The sequence below is a fragment of the Sorex araneus genome, chromosome 8 (assembly GCF_027595985.1).
Source record: "Sorex araneus isolate mSorAra2 chromosome 8, mSorAra2.pri, whole genome shotgun sequence".
Lineage (NCBI taxonomy): Eukaryota > Metazoa > Chordata > Mammalia > Eulipotyphla > Soricidae > Sorex > Sorex araneus.
Genome location: NC_073309.1, coordinates 70539971 through 70565741, shown reverse-complemented (window position 1 = coordinate 70565741; position 25771 = coordinate 70539971). Strand labels below are relative to the sequence as shown.

General features: G+C 42.2%; 1 protein-coding gene across 5 annotated transcripts in view; it reads left to right on the top strand.

Annotated features, from left to right (window-relative positions):
* TLCD4 (TLC domain containing 4) overlaps positions 1-25771 on the top strand; it is a 75085-nt gene that overhangs the window by 13390 nt on the left and 35924 nt on the right. For 3 of the 5 annotated variants that reach the window (XM_055145276.1, XM_055145274.1, XM_055145275.1), the window contains 2 exons: positions 21124-21283; positions 24099-24185. In XM_055145276.1, coding sequence (XP_055001251.1) covers positions 21135-21283; positions 24099-24185 — 236 coding nt within the window. In that variant the 5' untranslated portion in view covers positions 21124-21134. Of the gene's footprint in view, positions 1-18369; positions 18811-20108; positions 20461-21123; positions 21284-24098; positions 24186-25771 lie in introns of those variants that run through there. The other 2 variants (XM_055145278.1, XM_055145277.1) reach the window with 2 other exon arrangements.

Sequence of the window (25771 nt, the reverse complement as noted above, 5' to 3'; positions counted from 1 at the left end):
TTGTGCAGGTCTGAGATTAACTGTGGTTTTTAATCTCTCTCTCTTAAAATTTTTTTATTAGTGAGTCACCGTGAGGCACAGCTCCATACAAACTTTCGTGCTTGCATTTCAGTCATACAATGGTTGAGTGCCCATCCCTCCACCAGTGCCCATTTTCTACCACCAATGGTCCCAGCAACCCACCCCCCACCCCCACCCCATCCTCCCCTAACCCCACCCTGCCTCTGTGGCAGGGCATTCCCTTTTGCTCTCTCTCTCTCCTTTTGGGTGTTGTGGTTTGCAGTAGAGGTATTAAGTGGCCATCATGTTTGGTCTATAGTCTACTTTCAGCCCGCATCTCCCATCCCTAGTGGGCCCTCCTAGCACCCTTTACTTGGTGGTCCCTTCTCTATCTGAGCTGCCTTTTCCTAGCATGTGAGGCCAACTTCTAAGCTGTGGAGCAATTCTCCTGGTACTTATCTCTGCTGTTCTTGGGTGTTAGGCTCCCATTCTGTTACTTTATATTCCACAGATGAGTGCAATCTTTCTATGCCTATTCTTCTCTCTCTTTGTTTTTTCTTTTTGGGTCACACCCGGTGGTGCTCAGGGGTTACTCCTGGCTCTGCACTCAGCAATTACCCCTGGCGGTGCTCAGGGGACCATATGGAATGCTGGGAATCAAACCCGTGTCGGCAGCGTGCAAGGCAAACTCCCTACCCGCTGTGCTATCGCTCCAGCCCCTGTCTATCCCTCTCTTTCTGATCTCTTTTGAGCCGATAAATGAGCTTGTATACCTGAGCCAAAGGTGGTTTGTGGGTTTGACTCCCACATACCTGATTTTTGGCTGTTTAATTTCTTGGGAAACTTGGTCTTAAGCTGTTGGAGTCCACCCAGAGGCACAGTGGCAATTTGGGGGTATCGGGAGTCCTGAAAGCCGCCAAAGCTGCCCCGTGGGTATAGGCTGACCTGCTGGCAGCACCGCACCCCCCAAGTCAGTTCTTTATGACTATTTAACCTGAAATGTTTTGATTATTTGTTAATAAAAGTCTATATAGTTAAAAAAGTTTCAGGATCCTGGGGGTGCAGACTCCAAGTCTTATTTCCAGTACCACAAACTGCTCTTGTCCTCAGGATGGCTGGGTGTGGCCTGAGTAGATTCCAAAATCCTGGGCTTGAGCGTCCCTGTCTTGCAGGCTGATCATTGAATTGTCCAGCTGGGTTGGTAGAGTATTATCTGGAGTATTATCTTGAGCACTGCTTGGAACGCCTCCTCCCCGCCCCAAAATGGTTTGGGGGAAGTGTTAATTGTTAGCATTTCTTTCTTTCTTTCTTTTTTTTTTTTTTGCATTTTGGGTCACACCCGGCAATGCACAGGGGTTACTCCTGGCTCTGCACTCAGGAAGTACTCCTGGTGGTGCTCAGGGGACCATATGGGACGTTGTGAATCGAACTCAAGTTGGCCGTGTGCAAGGCAAATGCCCTACCCGCTGTGCTATCACTCCAGCCCCCAATTGTTAGCATTCTTAGTCAGCACTATTGCTTTCTGTTTAACTTGAAGTCTGTTATATGCACTTGGAAAAGAACGGGCTGAATGAATGGGAAATCATAAACATAAAAGGATACCCTTATTAAAAGTTAAGTATCTTAATCAACAGGAAGGGAGCATGGAGAAATTTTTCCTCCTGTCACAATGAATTCCTAGTTAAATTTTAAGTAAGATTCTGTATCTGAGAACAGCAGTGTGACTCAACCATATTCATAATAGATTTCTCTCTGCATTTTTTTTTTTGGAGGGGTGGTGGTGGTGTTCAGGGCTTACTCCTGCATGCAGGGGTCACTCTCAGTGGGCCTGGGGACTGTGTGGTGTGCCAGAGATCAAACTTAGTCAGCAGTGTGCAAAGCAAACACCCTACCTACTGGACTGTCACTCTGGCCTCCTGATTTAGGTTTCATTATTTTTTACATTTTCTTTAATTTAAGAGTAGTACCATGCACTTGGAGGGTTTACAGGTGTAGGCCTGATTTCATTTAAGCAGCTAGCTTCTGCTAGTCCATTGCATTCATGGTAGTGGTTTTTATATTTCATGTTTAGAAAAGAGTAAGGGGGCATTTTCTACTTGGAATTGACCAAACTTTTATTCATATAGCTCTATGCAGAATTAAAACACTTGGTGCACTTAAAAAAATTTTTTTAATTGATATGAATCTCCACGAAATAGACTATTACAAAACTGTTTATGATTGGGTCTCAGTCAAACAGTAATTCAACATCCATTTCTCCACCGGTGTATGTTTCCCACTACCAGTGTCCCCAGTTTTCCACCCATCACCCCTAATATCCCCACTCCTCGTCTGCCTCAATGGCAGGCACTGTTTCTCTCTCTCTCTCTCTCTCTCTCTCTCTCTCTCTCTCTCTCTCTCTCTCTCTCTCTTTCTCTCTCTCTCTCTCCCCTCCCACCCCCTCTACTTTTGTGCATTATGGTTTGCAATACAGGGACCAAGAGGTCATCGTGTTTGTTCAGGGTATTTCATATTTTTATCTGGAAGGTAAGGCTGGAGTTGAGTGGAAGATTTGGGGTGTGGACATGACTACTGGGGCTTCCAGAAGTAAAGGGAGGTGGGGAGAGGTAGCTCATTCCATCCCCGAGAAAGCCTGGACATCTAAAACTTGCATACCCGAATTTTCAGCAGATTAATATCTCTGTGAGGTTCATTCCGGGACATGGTGGCGATTTTGGATTGTGGGAGCTTGTGACTACTGGAGGCTCTATTTGGGCAGGCACTGTGCTAACCTGCCCCCCTCCAGTATATCCCAGAGTATTCAGTCTTGCATGGTTCTGAGATTTACTATGGCTTTAGATCTTTTTTGAGATTTATCTATGGGTCTCTGAAGCAAAGTTGGCAAAAGATCTCACGTGGTAGCACTGGAGATAGTTTGTGGGGGCGACTCCCAGGGCTTCTGGGAGTATAGGGAAGAGTGTGTGTGTGTGTGTGTGTGTGTGTGTGTGTGTGTGTGTGTGTGTGTGTGTGTGTAGGGGGGAGGCAGCCTTTCCAACTCCAAGAAATCCCAGACATACCTTAATTTTCAGCAGGCTAATTTCTTGGTGAGGTCCATCTTGTGATGATGGGGTCTAGCCAGTGACCTGGAGGCAATTTTGGATTGTGGGAACTGGCAGCTGCCAGGGACTGTTTGGGTGGGCACTGGGCTAACCCACCCTCCTCTCATGTGCCCCAGATTATTCAGCCATGCACAGGTCTGGATGTATTGCATCTTTTTGATCTCTTTCAAGATTTATTTATGTCTTAGGAGCAAGGCCCATACATGAACTATGATAAAGTCAGAGGTGGTTAGTGGGTGTGGCTCCTGCATACCTAAATATTGGTGGTTTAATTTCTCAGAAAACTTGGTTCTGAGTTGTTGATGTCTGCCCAGAGGCATAGAGGTGGATTTGGGGTGTCTGGAACCCTGAGGGCACCGTCAGGCTGCGGATGCTCTCACCCATCTGGTCCAGATGGACCTGCTGGTGGCATGGTGCACTCTGGGCCCCAGGGGTGATGGCAGCACTGGCCCTGCCCAGGATCCAGCCAGGGCAGCTACTATGTGTGGCTAGATGCTCCGGGCGGGTCATAGCCACCAGTCCAGCAGAATCTGACTACCTGTGTTCTTCGTTCTGATCTACAGCAAATTGGTGCTCAGGGAGATTTCCTCCATAATATGCTGTGGGTGGCACTCCTGTGATGATGAACTTGGCACCACCATGCTGGAGCCCAGCGGGCAGCAGTGGAGAGGTTTCAGTCTCGGTGCGGCTGCAAATTTCTGAGGCTGCCCGGCCACCCAAGCTTTTGCTCATGGCGGAAACCTTGGGTGCCAGGCTGGCCTTGAAAAGTGTGTTGTAGGGCCTGGAGAGATAGCACAGTGGGTAGGGCATTTGCCTTGCATGTGGCCAACCTGGGTTTGATTCCCAAAATCCCATATGGTCCCCTAAGCACCACCAGGGGTAATTCCTGAGTGCAGAGCCAGGAGTAACCCCTGTGCATCGCCAGATGTGACCCAAAAAGAAAGAAAAGTGCATTTTAGAAGAAATGACACTTATATTCATTTCCTCAAAATTGTGCAGCTTCTGTGCCATGGCGCCCCACAGTTCAGAGTGCTGAAAGCTGCCCTGCCCAGCCAGCCTATCCCAGCACCTGTGTCTGTGCCACCCGTCCCTGCCTTCTCTGCTCCCCCCTGGGTACACATTTGATTGTTTTACAAGCATGAAAAGAAGATAGTATGATGGCTTTTCTTAATGTCTCAAGTTAATCATTGACATTTTGCAAACACTTAGAGGAACAATTGCAACGTGCTATACCCACCCATGGAAAAGTGCAAACAAATCCTAGAATGGATTGGGGGCTGCGTGAGTCTTTTTTTTAAAATTAGGCATTTTGTTTGGTAGATAATCTTCTGCTGTCATGTATTAATATCCAACTGATATGTGGTTTGCAAATATACTTTTTTCCAAACACTTTCACCTTGTTAGGGCAACTGACATGGCAAACATATAGTCAAGTACTTCTCTAGTTGCTAAGAGGACAAAAGTACAGTACTGGGCACTCCTGTTTGTGGGCTAGACCATTGGGAAACAATTGGGCCAGGAGGGGGGAACTCTGGAAAAAGGGGGTTAATGCTTTTCAGAGGCCCTGCCCAGCTCTGGCACCCCATCTGTCCTTAGAGGCCTGCAGCCAGGAGGATGACCACACTGGCAGCTCCTCTTGGACCTGCAGCCTCTAAAAGTTGGAGGAACCATTCTGCTTTCATATGGAACTTCCACTGGGGTATTTTGTTGTAGAGCAGGGATAGACTGAGACATACAGCCATAGGTCCTCTTACGATACTGTTACTCTGCTTCTGGACATTTGGAGGTGAGAATCCTTTTGAAGCCTGTATATATTTTTTCATGCTACATATTACTAGCACAGCAGGTAGGGCATTTGCCTTGCACACAGGCGACTGGGTTCTATTCCTCCATCCCTCTTGGAGAGCCCGGCAAGCTACCAAAAGTATATAGCCCACACCGCAGAGCCTGGCAAGTTACCCATGGCATATTCGATATGCCAAAAACAGTAACAACAAGTCTCACAGTGGAGACATTACTGGTGCCTGCTTGAGCAAATTGATGATCAATGGGATGGCAATGCTACAGTGCTATATATAACTATAGCAATATATAGTCTAAAGGGTTTTTTAAATTTATTAAAAAAATTTAAAGGGTTGTTGAATTAGAAAAAAATTCCCTCCTGCTATGTTACCCAGTGTTCTGATTATACTCTATAGAGATGGATCTATAACTGGTGAAACTCTGAAATGGAAAGCACAGTAAGAATATGACTGCTTTGAAATATTTTAATAGTTAAGTAGGTAATCGAGCACCGTCTCTGTGGCAGGTGCTCCTCTCTGTTGGATGTAGGACACAGTGGTGAGAGGTAAGATAAGCACACTTCTCACCCTCTTGTGGACACCTTTCTCTAGGAGAATGATACCTTCATTGAAATTGCAGCCAGGAAGGAGAGGGATAGGGGGACAAGGGGCAGTGAGAACAAAAAACGAGGTTGAAGGGATTTTGTTCAGTCAATAGCTCAGGGAGGGCATCCTGAGAAAGTAGGGTTGGCTGGAGAGGTGACTGTGCTTGAGTGGTGCCTTGGGAGTGGAAGGGGCAGGAGTCGAGGAGTGGGATAAGATATATGAAGCTTTGGGACTGTTGAAACTTTAAGAACAGAAAAAGGGAGCATTAGCTAGAGAGCAGCATCTGGGGCTGGTGCCAGCTGAGCCGCAGAAAACAGGGCTTCCAAAAAGCACTGGGAGACCAGGGAAGGTCGTAGAGGTGAGTGAGGGGGTGATATTGGGCAATGATACTGGGAAAACATTTCCCTGGAGTTCTCCTGGAGTCCTGGCAGGGTGGATGGGATACTGGAGCTGAAACTGGGTCAACTGCATGTTAGGCAAGTTATTTAGTGATTGGGTTGGAAGAAGTGTGGCGTTAGACTGACACAGAGAAAAAAGGTTTTCAAGGAGAAACTGTTCAGTAGTATCTAGTGTTACTGGGGGATCAGTACCTTGAAGGCCATGCATAGAATTCATTACTGGGGCCTGAGAGATAGAACAGCAACAGGTAAGGTATTTGCCTTTTACACAACTGATCTGGGCTTGGTCTCTGATACCCCAGGTGGTCTCCCGAGCATTGTCTGAAGTGACACCTGAGTTTAGAGGGGTAAGATGAAGGTGGGGACAAGAATGGAGTGGATTGAAGAGGGAGAGCAAGAGGTAAGAAATAGTGAGTTTGGATTTAGACATAGTTTCTACATGTTTATCTGTAGAAGGGATTTGGAAGAGGGTGAAGACAAAGGAGAAACCAGACTGGGAGAGAGACACAGGATGAAGAAGGTGGTGGTGGTGGTGGTGGTGGTGGTGGGTCTGTTCACTTTGGTTTTTACTGGCAGCTCGAGCCAGTTTAAAAAGTTGATAGAAAAATGTAGGTTGAGGAGAGAAAAACAATAATGGGAAATGAAAGATTCTTGAGAAAGCCAAATAGGATGGATCTTAAGTGCACAGGTAGAAGGGTTATCTTATGTGCTGTTAAGACTTTTTTGTATGTTGTTGAGACTTTTTATATTTTATATCACCAATATGTGGTTGGTGAGGTGTTGTTAGATTTTTTTATATGTTGGCCTGTATTTTTTTGTCATGTAAGATGGGTGTTACCCTTTCACAGTTGGGGTCGGGGTTGGGTGGGTTGATAGAGTAGGGATGAATTGTGAAACTGGTTATTTGGTTGGCCCGGGCAGCGTGGTCGGAGGCAGGGAAGTATTGACAGTAGGCTCTTTGATCCCTCTATAAATTCCACACACTCTAACCTCAATCTCTTCTGGCTCTTGGCTTTTCCCCAACAGTGCTGGAATTGTTTAGGGCTTGCCACTGTAAGTAAATATAAATAATTGGGAACAACCAGAGTTGGGGTTTTGCTAGCTCTCGGCAGTGGAAAGGGATTGTAGGGTGTGTGTAAGAGTGTTACTGAAACGATGGGCTCCAGCGCCTAAGCTGATTCAGTGTGAAGTGGAGAGGAAAGGGATAAGGGGTGGCAGAAGGCTGAGAGGTCAATCCACTGAAGAATCTGGTAGTGCTGTAATGCTGCGCATGAGTGAAGGAGAGAGCAACAAAGGGGATCCTGAAAAAGAAAAGGGGATCCTAAAAAAAAAACCTTTTTTTTTTTTTTTTGGCAGGAGGGTGGTGGTGATGGGAGCACACGTTCAGTGCTTAGGGACCAATCCTGGTTCTGTCCTCAGAGATCACTCCTGGCATGCGGTTTGGACTGGTTTGGACTGGTTTGGACTGGGTCAGCAGCATGCAAGGGCTTTAATCCCTGCACTGTCTCTCTGACCCTGAAATGTTTTGTTTTTATTTGGGGTTATAACCCACTGTGCTCAGGAATGGCCCCTGGTGGTGTTTGGGGGATCAGATGGGTTGCAAGTTCTCTCCTTCACATTTCAATAAGGCAGTTCCTTTGATGACCGAAAAATGCTCTCAGATCCCCTCTAAGTAATCTTGTTCCCTGACTAACACTCCTCTGCCCTTTAACTCATCATAAAATGCTATGTTTTCCTGAAAATCACTCTTTGTCACTTTGCTTCATACATAGCTTTAGTGTCTTCAGAGTAAAGTGGGACTGATAAATCATGCCTTAATCCAGAATGTCCTCTGCCACCTTCCAGTTATACATCAGATTGAAGTCTTTTCATTGTTAATAAAGCCTTTGTTACATTTTTGCTTGGTTTGGTTTCTGAATCACACCCAGGATTATTCTTGGCTCAGTGCTCAGGTTTGACCCCTGTTGGTGCTGATGGTGGAGACAAAACCACATGCTGTACTGGGGATTGAACCAGGGTAATGACCAAAGTGGATGCGTCAAAGCAAAGCCCTTTCCTCCTGTATTACCTCTCTGGCTACAACATTTTTGTCTGTCTTTAGTTTGAGCTTAAAATGCAATGATTTTGGTGTATTTGTTGTGTATCCATGTGGCTATTATGGCTATTATGCGAAATCCTGTACTTGTTTATCATACTTTAAAAATTTATTCTTGGGAGCAACATCTGCACATGTATGTTCATCGCAGCACTGTTTACAATAGCCAGAATCTGGAAAAAACCCGAATGCCCTAAAACGGATGACTGGTTGAGGAAACTTTGGTACATCTATACAATGGAATACTATGCAGCTGTTAGAAAAAAGGAAGTCAAGAATTTTGTAGTTAAGTGGATGGGCATGAAAAGTTTCATGCTGAGTGAAATGAGTCAGAAAGAGAGAGACAGACATAGAAAGACTGCACTCATCTATGGTATATAGAATATCAGAGTGGGAGACTAATACCCAAGAACCGTAGAAATAAGTACCAGGAGGTTGACCCCATGGCTTCGCGGCTGGCCTCACGTTCCGGGGAAAGGGCAACTCAGAGAAGCGATCACCAACTACATTGTAGTTGAAGGCCATGTGGGGGAAGGGAGTTGCGGGCTGAATGAGGGCTAGAGACTGAGCACAGCGGCCACTCAACACCTTTATTGCAAACCACAACAGCTAATTAGAGAGAGAGAACAGAAGGGAATGCCCTGCCACAGTGGCAGGGCGGGGTGGGGGGAGATGGGATGGGGAGGGTGGGAGGGATGCTGGGTTTACTGGTGGTGGAGAATGGGCACTGGTGAAGGGATGGGTTCCCGAACTTTGTATGAGGGAAGTATAAGCACAAAAGTGTATAAATCTGTAACTGTACCCTCACGGTGATTCTCTAATTAAAAATAAATAAATTATAAAAAAAAAAAAAAGAAATCTAGCAAAAAGCCAGGACTGGAGTGATAGCACAGCAGGTAGGGCATTTGCCTTGCACCTGGCCGACCCAGATTCAATTCCTCCCGTCCCTCTCAGAGAGTCCGGCAAGCTACCGAGAGTATCCCGCCCACATGGCAGAGCCTGGCAAGCTACCCATGGCGTATTCGATACGCCAAAAACAGTAACAACAAGTCTCACAATGGAGACGTTACTGGTGCCCGCTCAAGCAAATCGATGAACAACAGGATAACAGTGCTACAGTGCTACAGCAAAAAGCCAATTCTTATGGTTGAAGCAATGGTAATATTTAATTCCATTCCTGTTTAAGCATCTGGATTCCCTACTTAATCTCTATTGCAAACAGTAGCTGGAGTGAAGTGTTTTGACGCCTGTTGCATATTTAAGAATAAACTTTTGTTTTAAAATAAAATAAAAAATTATTCTTGGGGGGCTTTAGCAATAGCACAGCAGGAAGGGCATTTGCCTTGCACGCAGCCAGTCCGGGTTTGATTTCCAGCATCCCATATGGTCCCCTGAGCACTGGCAGGGGTGATTCCTGAGTGCAGAGCCAGGAGTGACCCCTGTGCATTGCTGGGTGTGACCCAAAAAGCAAAAAAAAAAAATTATTCTTGGACTGAAGGGATAGCAAGAAAGGTACTTGCCATGCATGCAATCAACCTTGGTTTCATCTCTGGCACCATGTATGGTCTCCTTGAGCTCCCCCAAGAGTGATCTCTGAGCACAGAGCCAGGCATAAGCCAGGAGCACAGAAAGGTGTGGTCTTAAGACAAAAAAATAAAAACTAAAATAATTATTCTTATTTTATCTTTGTGGTTGGAGCTGATTATTTTTAGCTTATGAAGATTACTCTGAAACCTGAGTCAGTTGATTGTTTTAATTATCATTCCCTAGTTCTTCTGTATAGATTTAGTAAACATATTTGCAAAAATATGACTGCAAACAGGACTAAAAAGAGAGACCCTCATAGGATAGCAGAAGATATTTTTCAAATCTGTTTTATATCATTGATCTACACGCTGCTCCTAGTTTTCTCACTGGCTCTGTGTTCACCTCATTTTGTTATCATGCCAATTTCTTTGTATTATTCATTAGGCTATTAAGACACTTTCTGAATCCTCCTGGACTCAAGTTGACGTTCATCAGCCCATAGCATTTGGCTGCCAGTGGGGGTGGGAGTTGGGGATCGGACTTGGCCAGGAGGACTGAGCTGGTCTGGTTTGGGAAGTGTGGGCGACAGGCATCCTCCAAGCACTGATTTGAAGTTTGGGTCAGCTTGGATAGTGTAGAGTCTGTGCTGCCCCGTATGCCCACATGCCTGGTCATCTGGAGGGTGCATCGTGGGTCTCTGTAGGGGATGATTCAGGTCATGTTGAAGTTGGGAACACAGTCCAGCCCAAACGTGTAGAGAATAGCTTCTATATAACGAGGAGGTTGGGGGCATCACTGCCTCTATAAACAAACTCAAAGACCCTGTAAAGCTGCTGGAGAGCCAGTCTATCCTGTGAGAGGGGACGGGTCACGGAAGAGCTTTGATTGGCAGCATGACGGCAGGCTGGAAGATGGGAGACTCGTGTCCTCAGAGTAACTCTGTGGCCTGTGTGGTCACAGATGCTATTTCTATAGGAAAAGAGGACAGGGACATTTTTAGAAAGGGCAAATTGCAGGCCAGTGGACGCCAGAGTGATCAATCAATTCCCTGGTGCCCCGACTGGAGACGTATTCCATCTTACCTGCAGACCTGAGCAAAGTGAGGGTGAGGACAGGACCACCCAGAGGAGTAACTGGTAATTCAGCACTTAGTTTCTAAAAGCTATTGTGTCTTATTTTTATTTTTTATTGTTTTTAGATAATACCCAGCAGTCCTTAGGGGTCTCTCCTGGTGATATTGGGGGACCATGTGCTACCAAACATCAAGTCTGGGGCTTCTGCTCGCCAGCCCCATGCGTTCCAGCTTTTTGAGCTGTCTCACCAGTCCATCTGCTTTTAATTTCTCTTTGTTGGGGGTGTTTTTTGTTTTGGGGCCACTCCTAGAGTGCTTAGGGTGTACTCCTAGCTCTGCTCTCAGGTATCAGTCCTGGCAGTGCTCGGGGGACCATGTGGGATGCAAGGAATTGAACATGGGTCAGCCATGTGCAAGGCAAACACTACCTGCTATACTATGGCTCTGGCCTCAGCTACTTTTAAATTCTTTTGGGACAATTTCACCTTGAGGGAGATCATGCCCTTTATCTCAACTCCGCTCCCCTTCTTTTTTGGAGAAAAGGAAGAAAGTGTTTCTGTTTTAAAAGAGATGGAGATTTGAGAACAGGAAATATTAAGAGTCAGTGTGGACAGTGACAATGAGAAAGGAAGCTTGCTAGAGATAGGAAATAGAATGTCACATGTGAGGAATAGGCTTTCTTGCCAGCCATCCTCTTCTTTACTACGCTCAAAAACAGCAACATGGGATCATTTTCCTTTTTTTAAAGGTTTTTATTTTAGTGTTAAACTCTTGACAACAGTTCTCAGCTAGAAGTTGTATTAGAACTGGAAGGAGTTTCAGTTATGTGAGTGTATGGAACCGACATGAATGGGTCATACATATAACCTAAGTGGACCAGAACACTGTTGCGAGTGATTCTTGAGCAGAACTGGGTGTAGCCCCCACTGAATACCACCAGGTCTGACCCCAAAACCACACAAACACAAAACTAATTTAAAAAAAATCAGTTAAGGAATACCTATACTTAACAAAGGAATATAAATGTTGAGGGGTGGGGGGAGAGTAATTGCATCATCAGGCTGGTGGTTCTGTTTTCTGATTAAGGTTTGAGGGCCACATCAGGAAGTGCTCAGGGCTCTGAGCTATGCAGTTAATCTTGGTAGTGCTTTGGGGAATCACACATGCTAGGAATCAAACTGGGGCTGGCCACATGCAAGGCAAGCACCTTCCTCTCTGGACGTGCTGAATCACACCTACTCTCCAACCTGGGTTGCTGGTTTCAGCTGTTACTGGTGGCACTGAATTTCTTGCCTTCAGAGTCTTATTGGAACTTGAGTAGGAGAGAAGATGTCCTTTTGGTTTGCCTGGAATACTTTTGAATATCTTCTGTGTTTATATGTCCTCCACTGGGAAGTTTATTCCTTTGGGAAGTAGGGAGCGCCCCATTGGTGTCTGGAATATATTGCTTTGTGTGGTGGTGCGTCACTTTCTTGCTTCTTTTCTGGCCTATAAGCTTGGATTCCTTTAGGATTCTACATCCCAGAGTCACAGGTGATGGACATATGAGCCTTGGGACAGACTGTTAGCTGAAGTGATAATCAAGTCAGTCTGGCGGTGCAGTGTTGGGGAGCCCTGTCCCGTGGTGGATTCCTGGTGAGGAAGGGCTCTCGGGCTGATGATGGAGAGGTGTACTTGAAATCTTTCTAGGTTCTTTCTGCTTGCAAACCTAGACCTGTTCGGATGAAAGTGTTGGGAAATTGCACTGGGGGGGAAATGTAAAAGTTCATGAGTTCAGGAAATCTCTGAAAGAGTTTTTTGATGGTCAAAATTCCAATAATTCAAGATAGGCTAATTCCCTATTAAATTTATATTTAATAGGGAATTAGCCTCACACCCTGTAATTGGCCACAAATACCATCAGCTTGCCTGCAGCTCCTTTAAAACTCAGAACTCAGTCTTCTGCCAGCTACCAGCTTTAGGTCAAGATGTACAAAATCTAGGCCTAATGCTTTTCTGCTTTTTCTGTATATTTTCCTTTTAATAATCACCACATTCCTTAGGCCCTAAATCTATGACAGTGATGCAAATTGTTTAGTTTTGTTGATTTCCCAATGTTCTTCCCTGCTCAGTGAATGAACAGGGACATTTACTTCCTACGATATCTTGTTCTGAAGAAAAATTATAAAACGAACTCTAGATTAGTCTTTGATTTGGCATGATTGATTTAGCAAGCAGCTGCTTAATAAGGAGTAGAACAATTTAGCTTCTCTCTGTTGAGCCTTTAATGAAAACCAATAGTACAGCGGGTAGGGTGTTTGCCTTGCACACAGCCGACCCGAGTTCGATTCCTCCATCCTTCTCAGAGAGCCTGGCAACCTACCAAGAGTATCTTGCCCGCATGGCAGAGCCTGGCATGCTAGCCATCGCATATTCGATATGCCAAAAACAGTAACAACAAGTCTCACTATAGACATGTTACTGGTTCCCGCTTGAGCAAATTGATGAGCAACGGAATGACAGTGATACAGTGAAAACTATATAAAGCTTACTTTTAAGTGAAAACTTCTTGCAAAGGGAAACTTTCCACATGTGTCTCAGAGACCCCAGTTAACTGGAAATAGAGCTGTTAAAAATATAAAATGTCCAGCATAACAAAGAGTTAACCTCTTCAAGAAATGATAGTTTCCTGGGGCTGGAGCGATAGCACAGCGGGTAGGGCGTTTGCCTTGCACGCGGCTGACCCGGGTTCGATTCCCAGCATCTCATATGGTCCCCTGAGCACCGCCAGTAGTGATTCCTGAGTGCAGAGCCAGGAGTAACCCCTGTGCATCGCCGGGTGTGACCCCCCCCCAAAAAAAGAAAGGAATGATAGTTTTCTTTTCTTTTCTTTTCTTTTCTTTTCTTTTCTTTTCTTTTCTTTTCTTTTCTTTTCTTTTCTTTCCTTTCCTTTTCTTTCCTTTCCTTTTCCTTTCTTTTCTTTTTATTGCGGGGGGGGGCATTCACCCCTGGCTATATGCAGGGTTTACTCCCGGCTCTGCATCCTAGTGGTACTCAGCAGACCATGGGGACATTGGGGATTTAACCTGAGTCTGCCACCTGCAAGGCGAATGCCCTACCCGAGGCACTATCTCTGTTCATTGACATCATTGATTACAGTCTGGAATTTGAGGAGTTTAGCTATGTGTGTATTATTGTCAGCTCTCTAACCACTTCCCCTCTGGGAACCTCCCGAGCTCTCACTGGAAAATTGTTTTGTTGTTTCTAGCTAGGTCATTCCCCTTCATAATTTCATATTCTATGTATAAGTGAAACCATTTTCTAATAGTCTTTTACTTATGTTACCATCCATTTGTTCTGAAAGGCATGGTTTCATCTTTTCCAAGGACAGAGTTCTAATCCACTGGAGTGTGTATATACACACCACAGTTTATCTAGTCCTCTGTTGATGGGCATTAAGGTAGGAATAATGAATTTGCTCCCTTTGTTTTCTTTTTTCTTTTCCTTTTACGTCTCATCATGCAAAGCTTATCCTTGACCCAGAAATGATGATTTTTTTTTTTCTTTTTGGGTCACACCCAGTGATGCACAGGGGTTACTCCTGGCTCTGCACTCAGGAATTACCCCTGGCGGTTCTCAGGGGACCATATGGGATGCTGGGAATCAAACCCGGGTCGGCCGAGTGCAAGGCAAACGCCCTCCCCGCTGTACTATCACTTCAGCCCCCCCTTTTTTTTTAAAATGATGAAATTTTTAATGGTGCTTTTTAAACGTATTGGTTAAAGTAACAATTGATAAAATAGACAATGCTGCATGTATCTGCTATACTTTTACAACTTGGAATATCATCATGAAATAAATGTTAAATTTTAACAGCAAAAAAAAGTTATTTGAGCAATCCAGTCACCTTTCATTATTTGCAAGCAGTTCACAAAACCTTTAGAGCAAACCATCCTCACAGCTAAGATTAGATTGTTTTTTCTCTCTCTTTTTTTTACTTTCATTTATCCATCTACCTGCTCAGACCTTTGATTTTATCATAAACATTTTTAAATTTTATTTTTAATTTTTGTCTATTTATTTTCTTTTGTTTTGGGGCCACACTAAACACACCAAACACCACACTGAGGGTTGCTCCTGGCTCTGCACTGAGGGATCACTCCTGGCCATGCTGGGAGGTAGGGGGACGACAATCTGGGGTCAGGGATCCAACACAATTGGCCATATGCAAAGCAAACGCCCTACCCACTGGTCTATCTTTCCAGTCCCTTTGTTTCTTTTAAAATCTCACTTACATGGGGCGAGAGAGACAGTTCAACCTTCTGGAACATGTGCAGGAGGTCCAGGTTCCTTCCCTGGCATCACATGGTCCCCTGAAAACCACCTGGAGAGACCACTAAGCATGAGACTTTTGAGCGTGGAGTCCAGAGTAAGTCCTGAACTCTGCCATCTGTGGCTCTACAACCAAAATAAATTAAAAAATATGTTGCTTATGGGACCGGAGTGATAGTACATCAGTAGGTTAGTACTCGCCTTGCGCGCAGCTGATCCAGTTTCCATCCCAGAGGTCCCCTTAGCCTGACAGGAATGACCCCCAAGTGCAGAGCCAGGAGTAAGCCCTCTGTTCACTGCCAGGTGTCGTCCCAAAATACGAAAACACAAAACAAAATAAAAAACCCAAACCACATCACTTAGAAAATGGTGATGTTTATGTTGTATACAAAACACACTTTAATATATATATATATATTTTATAATAAACCTAGGCTAAAGAACATCAAATTATTTGGGTGGTTGGTCCATAACAAATAATTCTAAATTGGGGTTTTTGATCCATACGTGTTGGTTCTTGGGGGCTGCCTCCACCCTGTTTGGATGTTGCTCACAGTGCTTGCGGTGCTGAGGAGCGAACCTGGGTCAAGAGCACGTGAAGCAGGACCTTAATCTCCCTACTCTCTCCCTGTTTCCCTAAATTAGAAATCTTAAAGTACCTCAAATAAAAATGTTAATGCCCCCCAAAGCGTATTGAATTTTAAAAGGCCAACACACTCTGAAATTAGCGGGAGAGAAGAATTAGTATAGCAGTAGTTTCGCAGGACGCACACTAGGAAAGAGTGAGGAAAGAGTTCCTGCACATGCATGAATTCCTCAAGAAGGGGCTGCCTGGTCTGGTTTAGGATGGAATGACTCACCCTGCATTCAATGACTAAGTTCTTCTTTAAGAGTTGGCCGCAGTAGGTGGCTTTGTTTATTCACATCAGGCAGCAGGAAAAATCTATTGATTTATTTCCTTTTAAGGATCAGCTTTGTCACAAATGGAGACTTTGAAAATGTGTAATGCTGAGTATGAGCAAATGCATTAGTGGTTTTTTGTTTTTTTTTGTTTGTTTGTTTGGAATATAGAGTTTTAGAAATCAAGTTTAGTTCTGTTACACGGAAAACATACTATGTATATGCATATATGATTTTATTATTCTTTCTTCTACCTCTGTTCTTAAGAACATAAAATTTAATAAAAATTTATTTACTTTAGTCTCACTCACAGTTAATTCAAAATGGATTAAAGACTATCATACCAATATTAAATCCATAAAATGCTTTGAGGAAAAAAATAGGCAGAACTTTTCATTATATTGAGTTCACATACATTTTCAGTGATTTCAGTCCATTGCTAAGAAAACAGAAACAAAAAGAAATGGAACTGAGAAATTTCTGTGCTATTAAAAAAATGATTAAAATAAAAGATATCCAGCCAAATGGGGGAAAATAAAGAGCACAGTGTACATTTAATAAAGGGCTAGTGACCAAGATGTATAAAAGCACTCAGAAAACCAAATGAAAAAACGCCATCAGAAAATGGGGAGAGGAGCTCAACAGACACTTCCTCAAAGAGGACAAGCAGATGACCAACAGGAATATAAAAATATTTGTCACATATTATCTGGGAAATACAAATTAGCATGATAAAATACTATCTCACATTAGTGAGAATGGTTTATATCCAGAAATCTGGATGCAACCAGTGCAGGTGGAACTGTAGTGAACAAGCCTCTGTTGGTAGGAATGTATGTTATCTGGGTTCATACTGTACAGAAAGCAGTATGGAGACTTCTCAAAAAAGAAAATAAGGGCTGGAGCATAGTACAGCAGGTAGGGTGTTTGCCTTGCACGAATGCAGCCAACCTGGGTTCGATTCCCAGAATCCCATATGGTCACCCGAGCACTGCCAAAGCCAGGAGTAATCAGTGCATTGCCAGTTGTGACCCCAAAAGGCAAAAATAAATAAATAAATCACTGTATCACTGTCATTCATTGTTTGTCAGTTTTCTCGAGCGGGCACAGTAGCGCCTCTATTACACTCAGCCCTGAGATTTTAGCAGCCTCTCCTTACTTGTCTTTCCCAATGATTGGAGGCTCTTTCAGGGTCTGGGGAATGAGACCTATTGTTACTGTTTTGGCATATCAAATACGCCATGGGGAGTTTGCCAGGCTCTGCTGTGCGGGTGGGATAGTCTCGGTAGCTTGACAGGCTCTCCAAGAGGGATGTATATATCTGTTACTGTATTTTGGATATGAATATGCCACAAGGAGCTTGCCAGGCTCTCCCAAGTGGGCAGTAGACTCTCTGTAGCTTGTCAGGTTCTCCAAGAGGGAGAACTAGGCTATTAGATGTCACGTGGCATCCGGGAGCTTGGTTTTATAGTCTCTGGGTGTAACTGCCTAGCTACTTGAAAATGGGGATCTGGGTGGAAAAGGCCCAGTCTTGATCCAAGGAGCCTTGGAGATCTCGGTCCCAGGTCCTGCACACCTGGGTTCCTCTGCTGGCTCCCCCATGCATGAGGCTCGTCCGAATAAACAAATAAATACATAAAATAAAATAGAACCCTAAATAATTTGGTGATTCCTTTCCTTGATATCTACCCCAAGAATACAAAATCATTAATTAAAAAACATATTTATTGCAACATTTTTAACATTAAATTAAAATTTTTTATTGCTATGTGTTCAATATACTGGTTTGAATATCATTTTATTTTTTATTTTTTAATTAGTGAGTCACAGTGAGGGTACAGTTACAGATTCAAACATTTCATGCTTGTTTTTCCCTCATGCAGTGTTCGGGAGCCAATCCCTCCACCAGTGTCCATTCTCCACCACCAATGAACCCAGTATCCCTCCCACCCCCTAATCCCATCCCCCCACCCCACCCCACCTCTGTGGCAGGGCATTCCAATTTGTTCTCTCTCTCTCCTTTTGGGTGCTGTGGTCTGCAGTAGGGGTATTGAGTAGCCATCCTGTTCGGTCACTAGTCCACTTTCAGCGCGCATTTCCATTACCACGCGGGATCTCCAGTCACAATTTACTTGGTGTTCCCTTCTCCATTTGGTATGACTTTCCCCCAGGGTGTGAGGCCAAGTTCCAAGCTATAGAGTCAACCTCCTGGTATTATATACTACCATTCTTGGGTATTAGTCTCCTACTCTGTTATTTTATATTCCACAGATGAGTGCAATCTTTCTATGTCTGTCCCTCTCTTTCTGACTCATTTCACTTAGCATGATACTTTCCATGTTGATCCACTTATATGCAAAGTTCATGACTTCATCTTTTCTAACAGCTGCATAGTATTCCATTGTATAGATGTACCAAAATTTCTTCAACCAGTCATCTGTTCTTGGGCACTCGGGTTTTTTCCAGGTTCTGGCTATTGTAAACAGTGCCTCGATGAACATATAAGTGTAGATGTCATTTTGACTATACTTTTATGTTTCTCCAGGGTATATTCCCAGAAGTGGTATCGCTGGATCAAATGGAAGCTCAATTTCCAATTTTTGAGAAGCGTCCATATTGTTTTCCAAAGGGGCTGGACCAGCCGGCATTCCTACCAGCAGTGTAGGAGAGTCCCTTTCTCCCCACATCCTCTCCAACAGTGGTTGCTTTTGTTCTTTTGAATGTGTGCCAGACTCTGTGGTGTGAGGTGGTATCTCATGGTTGTTTTGATCTGCATCTCCCTTATGATTAGTGATGCGGAGCATTTTTTTATGTACCTTTTAGCCATTCATATCTCTTCCTTGGAAAAGTTTCTGTTCATTTCTTTGCCCCATTTTTTGATGGGGTTGGATGTTTTCTTCTTGTAGAGTTCAACCAGTATTGCAACACTTTTTATAATAGCTAAGATATGGAATAACTCAAATGCCCAACTAAAGATGAATGGATAAAGAAATTGTGCATGGGGCTGAAGAGAGTACAGGAGGTAAGGCACTTGCCTTGTATGCAGCCCAACCATGGCTTTATCCTCAGCATTGCATATGGTTTCCTGAGTACCACCCGGAGTGGTTCCTACACACAGAGCCAGGAGAATAACCTCTGATCATTACTGGGTACAGCCTAACCCGCCTCATTCCTCCCCAAATCATTGTGGAGTACATATACATAATAAGCTATTACTCAGCTATAATAAAAAGACAACATCCTAGGTTTTGCTAGAACTTGGATGTAACTAAAAAGTGTCATGCCAGTTGATTGCATATGTTCCATATAAAGAAATAATGTAAGGGGATGAACAATGGTCAGTGAAATTAAACCCTTGGATTCTGACAATACACTTGAGATTACCAAGGCAGGCAAGGAAAACAGCCAGGGAGGCATGGGCATGAAACAGTAACACTGCTGTGAAAAGTAATTAAAGGGAATAAAGAGATTTTGACCATTCTGTAGTTCAGTTATAGAACACTTGCTTTTCATATAGGTGACCTTGGGTTCCATTCCTGGCACCACAAAAAGAAAAGGAAAGAAAAAGATGTCTGGTGTGAGATAACCAGCACTTTTTGGGGTATGCAACTAATCAGCTTTCTTAGCACCATTTTTTGGGGGGATGGGAGTTCACCCAGTAATTCTCAGGGCTTTTCCTTACTGTGTGCTAGGAATCATTTCGGCAGTGGTAGGGTCAGAACTGCAGGAAGGCCCATGCAAATCAAGTGCCTTAACGCCTGTAATATAGTTCTGTCTCCAGCCCCTTTTGCTGAAAATTCTCTCCTTGTTCCACTGAATATTCCTCCTTATTCCACTTAATGTTCCTAGATCCTCTGTTGGAAATTAATTGTCTATATATTTGAGGGCTTCCTTATGTATTCCCAATTCTATTCCATTGATATGAGAGTCTGTTTTTATTCCAATACCACACCGTTTTGATCATTATGACTTTGTAGAATAGTAAACTATTCTAAGGTGAGAAGAGAATGCATTCTCAGCATTGCTTTGGCAATTAATGGAGTGGATTTGTACAAATTTAGTAGTAGTCTATGTTCTTGAAGAATACTTGATGTGTGTGTATGTGTGTGTGTCTGTGTGTGTGTCTGTGTGTGTGTGTGTGTTGCCAGGGATCAAAATAAGATACATATGTGGCACATACTTTACTGTTGAGTCACATCCCCAGACATTAAACTTTTTTCTTAGAAAGCCATCTACCCAATTCTCTTATTGAAGCACAGACATGTTAGATGATAACTTCTATTAATTAAAAAATAATATTTCTGAAAGAGTACCTCAGTTATAGTACTTTAACTGCTTTGATGTTGGACTCTAAAATTGAGACATAACATGAAATTTCTGTTGAAATTTATGCTATGTTGAAATCTATCTTAGTGTTTAAGATAATCAGATTGTTGTCCCCTGTTTTATTTTAAATTAAAAAATATCTGGTAAAGAACACAATACGTGTAAATGTTTTAGTATTCCTTTGTATTCATTTGTCCTAAATTAAAATTAATTATTAAAAATGTACCATGAGCTCTTTTTGGGAGAGAAGGCCCTACCTAGTGGTACCCAGCTGTCACTCCTACCTCTGCATTCAAGAATCCCTCTCGGAAGGCTCAGGGGACCTTACTGGGAACCATGAGCAAAGGCAAGTGTCTTAGTGCTATGCTATCTCTCCAGCCCCCATGTACTCTTTTTATTATTTTATCTATTTATATTCACTGAATCACCATGAGATACACAGTTACAAAGTTTTTTAATGATTGGGTTTCAGTCATATAGTGTTCAAAGATTTGTCCCTTCACCAGTGCATCTTTCCCTACACCAATGTCCCACTTCTCTCTCCACTCTCCCAGCCTGTCTCTAAGGCAGGTACTTCTCTCCCTCTCTCTCTCTCTCCCTCTCCCTCTCTCTCCCTCTCCCTCTCTCTCTCTCCCCTTTTCTCTCTCCCTCTCCCTCTCTCCCTCTCTCTCTCCTTCTCTCTCCCTCTCTCTTACTCTCTCTCTCCCTTACTCTCTCTCTCTCCCTCTCTCTCTCCCTCCCTCTCTCTCTCTCTCTCCCTCCCTAGCTTGCTCGCTCACTTTCCCTTTCACATTCTCTGTCCCTTTCTCTTTCCTTTTAGGTATTGTGGTTTGTATACAGGTACTGAGAGGTTATCATGTACATCACTTTACATTCTTTTAGCACTCAGTTCTTGTCCAGAACGATCAATTTCAAGTATCATCCATGTGCTCTTTTTAATATTGAAAAGTTAATATGCATTTATCATGAGCAATTTAATGTAATTTATCACTATCGCTTCTCTTAACAGGTTGATGAAACATGGATAACTCACACATCATCACTACTTTTGCTGCCAGTTTTCTCACCTTTCAACTTCTTTTCCACCTTGTAAGTTCTTGGTTTTCAGCAAAAGTTTCTACAGGTTTTAGTAAACTCAGCCCTCAAAAGAAGATTGAATGGAACTCAAGGTAAGGATATGAAAATGTAATTTACTAATTAAAAATACCTTGTTTTATATATTAAAATATTTTTTAAATTCATTTTTATTTAGGAGCTAATAAAATTTTTCAGTTTGTACAAAAATTATTATGTTGAAGAATATCAGGATTTTTTGCCACCCTGGGAAAGTTTGGGAAGGTCAAATAGAGTCCAGCTGTATTGCATTCTCCTCTGACATACTTTATAATGAACTCATATCTTTTGGAAATGATATCAGAAGTAAACACTGGTTAGAGCTGTTGTGTATGCATATAAGTTGTGTATGATTTGATCTGTAACTTTAAGTTGTTGTTCTGAAATAGTCATTCTTTCTTAAAAGGTAAATTACTGTCTTTTAAAAACTTAACCTATTCTTGGGTATGGGACAGTAGTCCAGAGCGTAGGTACTTGCTTTGCACATGGCTGGCCTGGGTTTGATCCCTTGCATCCCACATGGTACCCTGAGCTCACCAGGAGTGGTCCCGGAGTCCATAACTAGGAGTAAACCTTGAGCACCATTGGGTGTGACCCCAAAACAAAAACGAATAAAAAGAACCCTCTTTGAAAAAACATTTAAGTATCTAGTATTTTACTTTTTAATGCACTAAATATTTTGCTTTGTTAGGAAATCTTATTTGAACAATAAAATATAAAATTTTTACTAACAAATTTATAAATTCGTGGAGACTAAATATGACTAATTGTAAGCATATGTATTTGCTTCTCCTATTCATCTCGTGAGAATGCTTTCATTTAGGCACCATTTAACATGAATTATATGCCATTTTTATCAGCTCAGATCTTGTTCTTCTTCTCATTTTCTATATAACATTTTAACAGAAATGGGCATTTGAAGTCTGAGGAACAAAAGTTCTTTTTTTAAATTTTTTTCTCAAAAGGAAAGATGACTCCTAGCACTAAAACAGGTTAGTAAGAGCTCTTAAAATTTTCTTTTTATGGGATTTTTATGTAGCTAGATGGTTGTTTGATTATTTAGAAGGAGTTTTTGTTTCTATTTGGTTTTGTTTTTTAGGCTACACCTGATGGTGTCAGAACTTACTCAAACATCACTCTTGGCGATGCTCAGGAGACCATAATTTGGTCCTGAGGATCAGATTGGGGTTAGCTGAATGCAAGGCAGATATTATCCCTTATGCGATATCTCAGGCCCTAGATGGAAGTTTTATTATTTGACATTAAGGAACTCACATTTTTATCCCTTTGTATTCCAGTGGAATGCCATTTGTGTGGGTGTACTCAGAATGTAAATTCCAAACTTAATTAGATAAATTGGGTTAGTTGTTACACTTCAAAAGGGTCTTTGGTCTTTGTAAGAATTGTTTATTAGTGACTTGAAGTAGAAATTTTGAACATTCAAAATATGATTTGATGTAATATGATTACATCCACTCTTAATTTTGAAGTTACAAAAAATTCCTTAATATCAAGGTACTAATCAATGTGTTTCAATAAATATATCACTGATTTGTTTTAACTTATATATTTCAATTTTGAAAATTTGGATTTATATTGTAGAAATAAATTTATTATACCCCATTTATTTTTGAAAATATAATTTTGCTCTTCCTTTTCCATTCATTATTCAATGGGTTGATACTGCTCCTTATCAGCTTCTTCTTCGTTGTTGTTGTTGTTGTTTGGGTCACACCCGGTGATACACAGGGGTTACTCCTGGCTTTGCAATCAGGAATTACTCCTAGTGGTGCTTGGGGAACCATATGGGATGTTGGGAATTGAACCTGGGTTGTCCATGTGCAAGGCAGAGCCCTGCATGTAGTACTATCGCTCCAGCCCCTGTCAGCTTCTTTTTTGTATAAATATACAGTATCCTATACAGTACTCCAAGTGGAGTATCATAGAGCTGGAATATTGTAGAGTCATTACATTATGAACCAAATATGGTTACATATGATGGTTTTCACTTAAACTTTATTTCTTCTGTAAAAGAAAACACCTGGATCTTGTGAGCACTTTGCTTCATTTGAGTGCGTCATTTAAACACCAGCTTTCTGTAATAATTTGTGTTCCTCACTTTTTCTATTTAGAAATACTTTTTAAATACATGTACTTGGTATAAAACCCAAGCACGCTATCAGGTACACTTAAAACCAAAATCCACAAGGTAATACATCTTTACTTCATGATCCATTTGAATTTTGATTCATGGATTTGGAGTGAAGACTGACAGATGTAGCAAGTGTTCCTAAAGGTGTTCCGAGTCGAGGTGAATCTTCAACAGGTATCCAGTTTGGGAGTAGCACACAGAGCAGGGGGAAATTGCCATGTGCCTGCACAAAATTTGGTGACTTGTATTATCAGATATGTCCTGCTCTTTTGGTTTTGATTGTGGGCCCAGACATGGTCAGGTGTTACTCCCGGCTCTGTATTCAGGAATTACTCCTGAAAGTTCACAGGGGACCATATGGGATGCTGGAGATCAAACCTGGGTCAGCCACGTGCAACACAGATGCTCTCCCTGATGTACTATAGTTCTGCCCTGCGGCAGGACTTTAAACCAATAAGTGACTTACCAGTGTTCAGGCAGGAAATTGTAAACAAGGGCATCCTCTTTTCAAAAAATTCCAAAGTGAAGCTGTGGCCCTTATACTTCCAGAAAGCATTTTTATATTGTACCGACAGATGTACTATATTTAAAGGCTTCCAGATTTAACTTCTCGATGACATTCAATGTCTTGCCAGAATTAAGGTAATAAAAAATAAAACCAAACCACCAACGAAAAAACCCAAATCAAAAATCCTTGTGTGTGTTTTGTTTTATTTCAGGATAGTTTCTACAGTCCATTCTTTGGTGGTTGGGACTTTGGGCCTGTACATTTTATTTTTTGATGAGTCTAAAGATGATCCACTTTGGTAAGCTGATTCTTTAATATATAATCCACTTGACTTATGTGTTGTTGTTAATTATTAATAAGAACATCTCTTACTTTAAAATGGAAAGTGTATTGGTTCATTAAAATGCTTGTGTTCAAACATTTCAGCAGGATGTTTTAAGCTGATTTTTATTTGCGTTCAAGTAAGGACCATTTTGCCTTAGTGTCATATTTATTATCCAGAACAGGAAACTATAAGTATGATATAAACATTTATACTGTGTTAGTAGTAATGCCAACCAAGTTATTGTAAGCACTGTCCTGAGCAAAAATGAGTTGTTATTGAGACAAGATAGCATAGTAATAGCTGCTTAACACTTCTTCAAATTTACCTCTGACCTACCATTTGCTTTCAAAAACAAAGAAAACAAGAATTTTCGACCATCATCTGAGGGGAAGTAGTCACCTGTGAAAAGCTCCAAGGTGTAAATATGTTTAGCAATAACGTAAGACAGTTTTTAGAAAAATTAAATGTCATTTTAATGGCAGAAATGTTACCAACATTGTCTCCTGGTGTTATATGAAAAAAGATTCATTCTGTTTGGTTTGAGAGAGATATTCTAGGACAGGAGAGCCTAGAGTATGGTAGAGCCAAACTACCAAGAGTATCCAGCTTGCAGAGCCTGGCAAGCTCCTGTGGCGTATTCGACATGCCAAAAACAGTAACAAGTCTCACAATGGAGGCGTTACTGGTACCCGCTTGAGCAAATCGATGAACAATGGAACGACAGTGCTATAGTGCTACAGTTCTAGGACAGTATTGCATAGGGATGTGGTGGCTGGGGACCTTAGGTGATGAAGGGCAATTTGATGAGATCTTTTGCTCCCCTCTAGCCATCATGGTGCTGTGTTTTATTCAACAATATGGCATAGTGCCTATATGAAGCATCCCGGTATTGATCAGTTTTCTTTGGGAAGAATCTTTTCAAAAAGAACCATTTTATTATATTTCATATATTGGTTCAGTTTTAACATAATCTAGCTAAACAATTGTTAACCTCTTTTTAGCCTCCCAATTTTATTTTAATTACATGATTTTCAATAGAACTAGTTCTTTTGGGAAGTAAATTTCCTAACAAAGACTTGATTCACTAAGCAACTTTTTGTCTTTTTCAAACTTTTACAAACGTTGATGTTTTTACATTTTTTTGATGTCACACTTTATTCCAAGTTCAATTTTTCTGGAGATTAAAAAATTAAAATATGCAAAGAATGCTGGGGAGATCACAAAGAGCTGGAGCACCTGGTTTGCTCTTAGAGACCCTGGGTTCAGTCCCCAGCACTGCCTGGTCCCCTGAGTACTGAACTGGGAGTAGCCTGCAAGTGCTTCTAGGTGTGGCCCAGAAAAAAATATTCTTAACAAAGAAGACATACTTTTGTTAAATATTATCATTTGTAGTATAGCTGTTACCAGTTTTGTCTGTGTTCGTTTCACCAGTAGTTCAGTGCAGTCAGACAAACAAGTTGATTGTTTGTATTTGTTTCTGGGAAAGAAGAGCTCAGGCAGGGCAACAGGACAGGGTAGAAACAGCAGGAGCAGACTGTTGTACAGTCATTTCCTAACTG